The 11,615-nt window shown below is 43.9% G+C and overlaps 1 protein-coding gene across 1 annotated transcript; it reads right to left on the bottom strand.

Moving 5' to 3' along the window:
- Positions 1-274: 274 nt before the first annotated feature.
- LOC147980331 (uncharacterized) lies at positions 275-958 on the bottom strand. The gene has a single exon (XM_087515559.1). It carries the CDS (start codon positions 956-958, stop codon positions 275-277), a length of 684 nt encoding a protein of 227 aa, XP_087371685.1.
- Positions 959-11,615: the final 10,657 nt, after the last annotated feature.

Raw genomic sequence — 11,615 nt, 5'->3', positions numbered from 1 at the left:
CAGAAAACATACCAATGACGACTTCGGGATCCTCTTGTGCTTCGTCGGCTGAGAGATGATGCACGTACCCAGTAATGTTTTGCTGGGTCAAGCATGACTCTATAAAGTTGACTTGTGGCCTGAATGGGGCATTCGCCCTGTTGTTCTTGGGGCACTGTTTGGCATAATGCCCGTTCTGCCCACAATTGAAGCATGAATTATTGCGCTGACGCTCCTCACGTATTGGGTTGGTCACGACATTCTTGACTTGAGTGGTGGTCTTGTTAACATTCTATTACCAATTGGGCATGTATTCCACCTGAGTCTGTTGCCAGGTTCGAGCCTTTTGCACTGGTTCCCCATCCTTCTTTGGCTCAAACTTACGCTTGTTGTCGTTGTTGTTGGCAGGCCTATTATCTGATACAAGCTTGTGCTCCTGTTCAGCAATGAAAGCCTTGTTCACTAGAGTTTGGAAATCTGGGAAATCAAACATACTGAGAGTACACCAGAGTTGCGGATTTAAGCCTCCAAGAAATCTGTCAATCTTCCTTTCCTCGGTGGCCATGTCATAAAGGGAGTAACGGGCCAAATGATTAAATTTTTGCAAATATTCCCTCAAAGACTGATTTCCTTGGATGAGAGCGAGAAATTCACGCTGCTTAACCTTCATAACTCCAGTAGGGATATGATATTTCCAGAACTGATCCTTAAATTTTTCCCAGGTGATTTCTTCATCAGCATGCCACATGGTCTTTGCATTTTCCCACCATATGGCAGCAGTGCCTTCAAGGTAATGAGTTGCAAATGGAACCTTATCATTTTCTTCAATACGAGCAATCTCAAGCTTTTTCTCAATGGTACACAACCAATCGTCTGCATCCAATGGGTCAACAATCTGACTGAAGCTGGGTGGCTTGGTCCTTTGAAAATCTGACAGCTTTGAGTAATGACCATTCTGATTTCCATTCTGTCCAACCATAGCTTGCACACTTCTTAATATTTCAAGCAGATCATTGTTCCTTCTTTACTCAAACATACGCAGAATTTGCTCGGTGGAGGGTGGATTTGGTGGTGGAGGCGGTGGCGGAACGTACGGCTCGGGAGAATGTCCTGCCAGTCGTGCAGAACGACGAACAGGAGTTCCCTCACGAATGTTGCTACTACTACCTCCCCGTGTCATCCTATTGTGGATTTTTCCCAAGACAACACAATCGAGATGAGAAACATCCAAGAATAAATTTGGGGAAAAGCCAGCGACAAATCCCAGAAGAAAACAAAAGAGCGAAGAAAATACGGCGAATAAAGTCCCAACATAATTATACATAGACTCATACATGAAAGATAAACAACATGACATGTTCAACTACTCCCATACATGCAACGAAACATCATGACTCATACGTCTACATCCGTACATTATCCGGACGACTGCGAAAACTCCGAGGTACTACTGCTCTGCTGGTGCTGTGGTGTCCTCCCCTGAAGCGGACTCGGATCCTAAACTGACGTGGTTAACGGTAACCTTCGGGTTAAAGGTAACACGACGATGCTGCCTCGAGGGCTGTCCCTCCGGGGCAGGGGCAGGATGAAGCATCAGGGCTACAGGAGTAGAGAGAAGTGAAACCCACTTGGCAGGAGTACGGAGAGGGTTCACCGTCGAAGTGCCTGAGCTACTCGAGGGAGTAACCGGTGAAACAGGGGAACTAGAATTGGCTGGAATATAGGGAGTAAATCCCAGAGAAGATGGAGTAGTGGCAGATCTAGTAGTGACCAAAGCAGCGGCTAAAGCAGTACGGGCACGAGTCAGCTCTCGAGCCAGCTCGTGGATCATAAGATAGCTAGCAGTGACATAACGAGCAAGGTGGCTAGCAACGCTATCAGACTCCGGATCAATGATCTGGAAATGGACACTACCATTATCGTGTAGAGAAGGGTAGGAAAAGAAACCTGGATGGTTTTGCATTCGGATCTCGTTGTAACGAAGCTCGACAAGGACCTCGAATGCAGCAAACTGGACAGCCTGAGAAGCGGTAGAGGCGTAACCGCTCCGAGAGATACGAGTGTAAGAGCCGGAATCGGAACTAGTGCGTAGAGTAACCATTGTGTGATACTCATACACTGAATCAGCTAGACGCTCCCGATACACACGATAGACTGGATCGTCTCCGAGGGGGTACAGCCGACGCCACATGTTGCGAAGAAGGTGTAGTAACGTGTACGACATCAGCTGCAGCTGGCACGGATACGGCACCGGAGCCATCTACACTCAGAACCATTAGCAGGTTAGCATAAAAATATAAATCAAGTGCATGCAATGCAACAACCATATACAATTGCTACCGACACTCAACTTAAACTCGTATCTAACGTCTAGTTAACACGTCGTAGTCTAGCGTGGCCTACAGTCAGCGCGGCTCTGATACCAAGCATTGTGGCACCCCGGCTCAGAGCGACCGATTTACCCTGCATTGCCAGCCAGAGACCATGTCTTTTGGCAACACACAACATCCTGGTACAGAAAAACAACCACTTTATTGATGCTAGCGGCTCAGAGTTTATATTACAACAGATGTCGAGGCCGAGCAGCACGTACGGTGTGGCTGAACAATATGTACATTATTTAGTGAACATAAAGGGGCCTCGATCATATCAACTACGCGGCAGCGGAACAACGTCGTAGCGGAAACTCCATATCACAGGGACACCGATGTGGATACGATATAGACTCGAGCAGCGCTCCTTTCCAACGCGACTTTCCTGAAATCTGGCATGACACGCCAGGTCAGTACATTGAATGTACTTGCAAGCTCACAACAGGCATAATCATAATGACAAACAATATCATGATATTTAACCAATTAATGATGAAATAATGTTCCAACATGTTGTGCTCATGCTCCTGGGATAAACATCCCGCGGTACCGACTTACCAATCGTGATCGTTCTCGGATCACAAACAAACCACCATCGCGGTCTTAACCAGAGTAACTTGTGATCCTTACGGCGATCACCACCAAACCACCATTGTGGTCTTAACTAGAGTAACTTGTGATCCTTACGGCGATCACCACCAAAGTAACTCGTGATCCTTACGGCGATCACCACCAAAGTAACTCGTGATCCTTACGGTGATCACCACCAAACCACCATCGTGGTCTCGAAAATCTCGATGGCCTTTCAGCCATCATCATCATTGCAATGATCATAACTTAGTGTGCATGTTTATTAAACGTTGACTCATGGTGGGACCTACTACGAGTTGTCTGTAACCGTGGACTCGACTATCGATAGATTATACACTCTGCAGAGGTACCCACAGCTCAGAACCCATGGCCTCACACTCCCATTCAGGTAGACCAACGACATTCCGACGAAACCCTTCCATTGCCATGACACTCTCCCGGCAACTCCGACCCAATCCCCAACGGGCTAGTCCTGGGTGGCCCCGTGTCTACCAAAGACACACCGACCACCGTCGTGGCCAAAACTTCCCTCACGGGGACCGATACCAAAAATCTCAAACAGGGGCACACAAGGTTATGCCTGCTTACCGAGGCAGGGTAAGCATGCCCATAACCTTCCCTAGTTGGAGGCACTGACCAGAGGCATGTCAATGGACCGAATCAAGGCCTTCCCACAAAGGAAAATGTGGTTGCACTGGGAAAATCTCGATTCAGCGGCACCATGACCCAGTCAACGATATATTTAGGTTGAGTTATATTCAGGTTCAACTTAAAAGGAAAATGACCGGTGTCATAGCATGCCATGAAATGCAATACTACACATGCATCACATAATACGAAAATGACTGATGTCAACCATATTCACACTAAACATAAGCATCAAAAACTTATATTACTTTCCTGGCTTACTTTAACCATATATTTTGCAACAAGCAATATAATTTTCTCATGCAAGAAAATAACTCCGGTTAATTTCTCGCATGCATAGCAAAGCTTCTACTATCATCATCGCAAGCAAATCCTAATTTCTTTACCAATCAAGTTAGGTTCAAACATTCTATAAATTAGGTAAATTGGCTAAACAAGCACTTAACAGGATATTTTCTAGCAAATTTAACCATTTTTATTTATGTAAGAAAATAACTTTAATCCATTATCCACATGCATAACAAATCATTTTATCGTTATCATAATTATATCTTAGCTTCTTTACCAACTAAGCTAGTTTCAAGGTTCTGTAAATCAAGCATAATACCAACACACACTTAACAGAATATAAAAAACATAATAGTTATTTGAATACATGGATTGATCATATCATTCAAGTAAGAAAATCATCAATATTGAAATGGCACCATGAAAATGTTGCTGTGGCTTGCCTTAGTGCAGATGAGGTTCACAAGCCTTCTGGTGATCCTCAAGACAAGCCTCACCCTCTGAAAATAATTTTAAACACAAGAAGAAAATATCAAGAACTCTTCTGAAAATCACTAGAAATTCTAGACAGCTCAGAAAAATCTCATTTTTGGTGAGCTGTTAGATTTCTTTGCAAAGAACAATATGCCCATACCCGTAGCGTGGCTAGGGGTGGTCGGACGGCGTCGGAATCAACCTTGCAAGTAGAGGCAGAACGCGGTGGTCGCCGGAGATGAAGAAGACGGCGAGCAGAGGCAACTCCAGGGGCTCCAGGTGGACGTGATGGCTTCACCGGAGAGAGGCGGAGGCCCTGGGAAGTGTTGCCCTGGCCTGGGATGGGCTGGAGCTACCGCGGCGATCAGAGGGGTTCGCCGGCGAGCTCGAGCTCGAGGACGGCGGCCTGCGGCCTGCCCGGCCGGGCTACTGCTTCCTGCTCACTTGTGGGTTGTGTGGGAGTGGTGGATGGTGCTCGAGGAGATTGGGGGCGGCTCCATTTATAGGCGAGCGGAGAGGGGGGTTCGGGCTCCACCGGTGGACACCTGTCCACGGCGCCCGGTGACGAGCGGCGTCAGTGAGAGGGGGAGAAGGCGACGTAGCTCACGCGGGAACTGTGGGCGAGTGGGGGCGAGCACATGAGCGAGGGGAAGGCAATGAGCATAGTGCGCACCTCACTATTGGGTTGGCCGGACTGCGCCCGTGCTCGCTGGGCGAGCTTCGGCGTCGGCGAGCGCCAGGGAGGAGTTAAGGATGTTGAGACGAAGATGGTGGCGAAGTTTGGCGCACTACGGCAGGTGGGGGAAGCGAGCACGCGTGAACAGAGCGTTCAGCGGCACTCAGAGCGTGTCGACACGCATGCCAGCACCCCTGGACGAACACAGTCACCGCGTGGACTATGACATCAGGCCGAGCTAAGCCTAAACTTCATGTCTGGCGTGTTGTTCGCGGTAGATTGAGAGGTTACCACGCTTTGGTTTGGATCCAGGTGCAGTAGAGAAGTTTTTACATGCCAGGTAAGTTTCTGGTCAGTAACTTTGAGAGGTTACTGAGGTCAAATGGCTGGGAGTTGTTGGCTGTGCTTTGGAGGTTAGCCATGAGTTACTAAGGTGAAAAAGCACAAGAAAAAACAGGCACAATGGAGCAAGTAAAATGGTAGTTGCTGTAGAAACCACCATTTCCGTCCAGAACAGAAAATATTTTCTGTAGCAAAAATATCCCATAAAGTGATGAAATATTTTTGCTCAGGAAGGTGCCCTAGGGTTCAAAGAATATTTGTGAATTATCTCAGATTTTTCTGCGCCATAAAAATTAGGGTTGCTTTGGAGCATAGTGATCTAGCTAGGGTTTTTGAGAGAGAAATGAATATTTTTCATTTAAGAAAAATATTCCAAAGATTATTTTGGGGTGGATCAGAAGGGGAATGGTGATAAGGGAGGGAAATGAAGCACTTGGGTCAAAGCCAAGGGTACCCAAGTGTTTAAGTCCATATGAAAAGATCCAAAAACTCCAAGTTTCAAATTGAATCCAAAAGATAATCAAGCAAATGAGAGAGGGCAAAAACCAGGCTGTCACAGCATGGTGAAGAGGATGATGATTCCGGATCGAAAGTCATAGCCTTGCGCGATTCCATGAAATCCTTAAACCAGGGATCATGATGAGTTTGATGACCTTCATAGACCTGAGAGAGTTGGTCCCAGATGAGCTTCGCATGGCTGAGATGCATAATGTTCCTGAACTGATTTTGGGACAAGCCGGAGTAGATGATGTCCTTCGCTGTGAGATTAAGTAGAGTGTACATGCGAATATCATCAGCCTCCACCATCTTGCATAGATCGGTAAGACCAATCTCAGTGACGGTCCATAGTTCGTTGTTCATCGCCATGAGGCACTTCTTCATCATGGCCTTCCACTAGGGATAATCATGACCATCAAAGATGGCGCATGTCACTGCCTTCATTCCTGCGGTCGACATAACTAAAACTCCAGGCGGTTAAACCAAAATCACATAGAACAAGGGAGTACCTCGCTCTGATACCAATTGAAAGTGCGTTATATTGACTAGAGGGGGTGAATAGGCGATTTTTAGAAATTCGACACTGAGGAATTTCAGGGTGAGGAAATTCCTAAGCAATGAACTACTTAGCAGCGGAATAAGTACTCAAATGCAAGCACAACAGAGTAGTAGCACAGTCATCATGAAGAAATGAAAAACAAGCACAGAGTACAGAAAGCGTAAACATAGGATAAGTAGGCTGAAGACAAACTGACTGAAGAATTTGAACTGGAGAAATTGAGAAAGTCTTCAATCAAAGTCTTCAAAGAGTAACGATCAGGTACAACAACACAATAATGACAAAATGAAAGGGTTGAGGAAATAGAACCAGTTAGCTCGGTGACGACAGTGATTTAGTAGACCAGTTCCAACTGTTGTGACAGTTGTACGTCTAGTTGGAGCGGCTAGGTATTTAAACCTGAGGACACACAGTCCCGGACACACAGACCTCACCATATTCTCCTTGAGCTAAGGTCACACAGACCTCTCCCAATCACTCGTGGTAAGTCTTCAGGTGACTCCCAAACCTTCACAGACTCGGTCACTCGGTGATCCACAATTTCCTCTTGGATGTTGTAGACCATGACGCCTAACTGTCTGGAGGATGCACAATCCTCAAAGGTAACAAGCATCGGTTCCACACAGGAACAATCTCTTCAGTGATGCTCAATCACTTTGGGTTTGTAGGTGTTTGGTTTGGGTTTTGGGTTTTTCCTCACTTGATGATTTTAGCTCAAAGTCCTAGGAGGATGGGATGCTCTCAATGACAAGTGTCAGTTTCTCATGGAGCAGCCAACCAGCTAGTGGTTGTAGGGGCGGCTATTTATAGCCTAGGGAGCAGCCCGACATGATAAGATACAAATGCCCTTCAATGATATGACCGTTAGGTGGGTAGATATTTTGGGACAGCTGGCACATAGCACAACAACGGTTGGAAATTTGAGCTTTCAAATTCCTCAAGGCTATCATGTTCCTCACTTGTAGGCAATCCGCACTGGCGAATTCCTAACTTCTCAGTCAGAACAAATTCCTCAGAGAACAGAAGATCTTCATCTCTGTCACTGAAGAAATTGACTGAACTGTATGATATTTCCAATGGCTTCACTCGAAGGGATTGGTAGGTGTAGGATTTTGAGTTGAGCATCACTTGGAAACTTTTCCTTAGTTTTACCTCGACCCCCTTTAACAGTAAGGTGTTTCCTATGACTGAAGAAAGAGAAAAATGAAACTATGAAAACAAAAGTCTTCGAGCTTCATATTCCTCGCATGAATATCAAGTCTTCTGGATCACACCAATTTCTTCACTTTCAAAGTCTTTAGAAAGCCAAAGTATTCAAATGAAGACATTCATTTTTAGGGGTCGACTTTCTCTGTAAGTATCAAACTCCTCATAGACTAATAGACCTGTTTACACTCACAAACATATTAGTCCCTTAACCTATAAGTCTTCAATACACCAAAATCACTAAGGGGCACTAGATGCACTTACAAGAACCCAAAGAATAAGTCTAGGTTTAGCATCTTTCTTTTCCATAAGATATTTAATAGTAGCATGATCGGTGTGAACAATTACTTTTGAATCAACAATGTAAGGTCTAAATTTATCACAAGCAAACACCACTGCTAAGAATTCTTCTTTTTTAGTAGTAGCATAATTTTGTTGAGCACTGTCTAGAGTTTTACTAGCATAATGAATAACATTCAGTTTCTTATCAACTCTTTGTCGTAGAACAACACTTACATCATAATCACTAGCATCACACATAATTTCAAAAGGCAAGTTCCAATTAGGTGGTTGAACAATACGTGCAGAAATTAAGGCTTTCTTGAGTGTTTCAAAGGCTTCTAAACAATCATCATCAAAAACAAGAGGAATGTCCTTTTGCAAAAGATTCATAAGAATACTAGAAATTTTAGAAAAGTCTTTGATAAATCTCCTGTAGAAACCAACATGACCTAAGAAACTACGAATACCTTTGATATCTTTACGACATGGCATTTTCTCAGTTGCATCAACCTTTGCTTTGTCCACTTCAATACCTCTTTCAGAAATTTTATGACCCAAGACAATGCCTTCATTAGCCATAAAGTGGCTCTTCTCCCAATTCAAGACAAGATTTGTTTGTTCACATCTCTGTAAAACTCGATCAAGATTGCTTAAACAATCATCAAAAGACTTCCCATAAACAGAGAAGTCATCCATGAAAACCTCAACAATCTTTTCACAGAAGTCAGAGAATATAGCATTCATACATCTTTGAAAGGTAGCAGGTGCATTACATAAACCGAAAGGCATATGTCTATAAGCATATGTTCCAAAGGGACAAGTAAAAGTGGTCTTTTCTTGATCAGGTTGAGAAACAGGTATTTGTGAAAAAAAAATAGAATATCCATCAAGGAGGCAAAAATGTGTGTGCTTGGATAATCTTTCAAGCATTTGATCAGTAAAAGGCAGAGGGTAATGATCTTTTCTAGTTGCTTTGTTTGATTTTATAAAATCAATTACCATTGTATAACCTGTAACAATTCTTTGTGGAATAAGTTCATTCTTATAATTAGGAACAACAGTTATTCCTCCTTTCTTAGGGACACAATGAACAGGACTCACCGATCTACTATCAGCTATAGGATAGATTATAATTGCTTCCAGAAGTTTTAATATTTCCGTTCTTACCACTCCTTTCATCTTCGGGTTTAACCGACGTTGGTGATCAACAACGGGTTTAGCATCAGGTTCCATATTAATTTTGTGTTGACATAGAGTGGGACTGATGCCCTTTAAATCATCAAGAGTATATCCAATAGTAGCTCAGTTCTTCCTTAGAACTTTCAATAATCTTTCTTCTTCATGTTCTGAAAGGTTAGCACTAATAATAACATGATATATCTTCTTTTCATCAATATAAGCATATTTCAAAGTGTCTGGCAATTGTTTTAATTCAAACACAGGATCACCTTTAGGTGGAGGAGGTCCTCCTAGAGTTTCAATAGGCAAATTATGTTTAAGAAGAGGACGTTGTTCAAAGAAAATCTTATCTATTTCATTTCTTTCATGCATATGTAAATCATTTTCATGGTCTAGCAAATATTGTTCTAGTGGATCAGTAGGAGGCACAACAATAGAAGCAAGACCAATTAATTCATCTTTACTAGGCAATTCTTTTTCATGAAGTTTTCTACTAAACTTGGAAAGATTAAACTCATGAGACTCATCATCCAAACTAACACCGACAGTTTGTTTCTCACAGTCTATTCTAGCATTAACGGTGTTCAAGAAAGGTCTACCAAAGATAATGGGACAGAAGTGTAAGTGCATCTAGTGCCACCCCTAGTTGGTTTTGGAGTATTGACGACAAACTTGGTTGAGGGACTAATGTGTTTGTGAGAATTGCAGGATAACACAGGTAGTAGTCCCATATTGATTCGGTTTACCTACCAGATATGACCCCTAAAAATGTGTGAAGACATTGAAGACAATGGTGGTTTGTGAAAAGATTCACATTGAAGACTATGACATGAGAAGACATCATATGAAGACTATGGAGTACGAAGACATAGTTGTTTCGTAGTTTCCTTTTCTTCTTTGTTGAGTCATAGGAACCACCGTACTGTTAAGTGGGGTCCAAGTGAACAAAGTTAGAGTGAATGATGTGATGCTCAACCAAATCCTATGTCTTCGAGCAAAGACAACGAGAGCAAATATTATCTGGAGCTGGATAAGTCAGCTTTACTTGTAGCCCAAGTCAAGCTGCCGCGTGTGTTTGAAATCTGACCGTTGGTCACGTGTCAGTTCCTTAGTGACCCAGGGTCATTTCGAACAAATCAGGTCGGGTTGCCTCCTGGCTATAAATAGCCCACCCCCTACACCATAAATTGGTGGCTGCTCAGAGTTAGTGCACGGCTTTTGTTGTTTGAGAGCAACCCACCTCCGAAGCATTTAAGAGAGAGATCCTTGCGAGGACAAAGCCCAAAACACCCAGAGCCAAAGAGTGTTAGGCATCACTGAAGTCTTTCTGTCTGCGTGATCTGAAGACTTGTTACACTTGAGGACTGTGAATCCTCCAGCCGGTTAGGTGTCGCGTTCTGAGCGTCCAAGAGTCATTGTGGATCGTCGGTGAACGAAGTCTGTGGAGGTTTGGAAGTCTACCTTGAAGACTTACCAAAGTGATTGGGCGAGGACTGTGTGTCCTTAGCTCAAGGGGAATAAGGTGAAGACGTGGTCTTCTGAATTGAATCTCAGCCTCCCTAACCAGATGTACAGTTGTCACAGCAACTGGAACTGGTCTACCAAATCCTTGTCTTCATCAAGCTACTTGGTCTATCCTTCACTTCCCTTTACTTTACAGTTTGTCTTCGTGAAGTCATTGCTTGCTTTCATGATTTGATTGACTTCACTGAGTGAAGACTATTTACTATTTGGCTTCATACTATCTTCCATCCTGATCCATACTACCTAGCTGTTGATAGTCTTCGTGATTTCACTTCATTGCTTAATTGACTATAGCTTGTCTAGTGTAGTCTACCTTCCGCTGCATATCAATAGGTTCAATTTTTCTGTTTGTCTTCAAAGCCTTAGTGTTGTGAAGACTTTCATAAAAATCGCCTATTCACCCCCCTCAAGTCGATAACTAGCACTTTCAATTGGTATCAGAGTAAGGTGCTCCCTTGTTCCGTGTGATTAGGTTTAACCACCTGGAGTTTTAGCTATGTCGACTGCGGGGATAATCAAAGTCTCTGTTGCGTGCCCTGTCTTCGATGGGACTGATTGCCCCTACTGGAAGAATAAGATGCGCATGCATCTTGAAGCCATTGACGTTGACCTCTGGTATGTCGTCAAGAACAGCGTTCCTAAGGTCGGTGAAGGTGTCACTGCTGCTGATGTCAAGAGGTTCATTCAACTGGACTCGACTGCTAAGAACATCATCTGTGGTCATCCGACCAAAGGACAGTATGGTCGTGTGAGTGCTCTAGAAACTGCGAAGCTAGTCTGGGACTGGCTCTCCAAGGTCAACGAAGGCATCTCAACCCAGAGAGACTCAAGGATCAGTGTTCTTCGCAACCTCTTCAACCGCTTCAAGAGAAATGACAATGAGAATGTCTAGCTCACAATTGATCGCCTCACTGATATCACAAATGAGCTTCGCGCACTCAGCGCCACTGAGATCACCAAGCACGAAATCGTCAAGACGCTACTGAGATCACTTGAT

The sequence above is a fragment of the Triticum urartu genome, chromosome 3A (assembly GCF_056163025.1).
Source record: "Triticum urartu cultivar PI428250 chromosome 3A, HENAU_Tu73, whole genome shotgun sequence".
NCBI lineage: Eukaryota > Viridiplantae > Streptophyta > Magnoliopsida > Poales > Poaceae > Triticum > Triticum urartu.
Note: the sequence above shows the minus strand (reverse complement) of the source record. Positions and strands in the feature narration are given on the sequence as shown.

Excerpts from the sequence above, each read along its gene's own strand:
- LOC147980331 (XM_087515559.1), bottom strand. The coding sequence starts at position 958 with ATGGTTGGACAGAATGGAAATCAGAATGGTCATTACTCAAAGCTGTCA.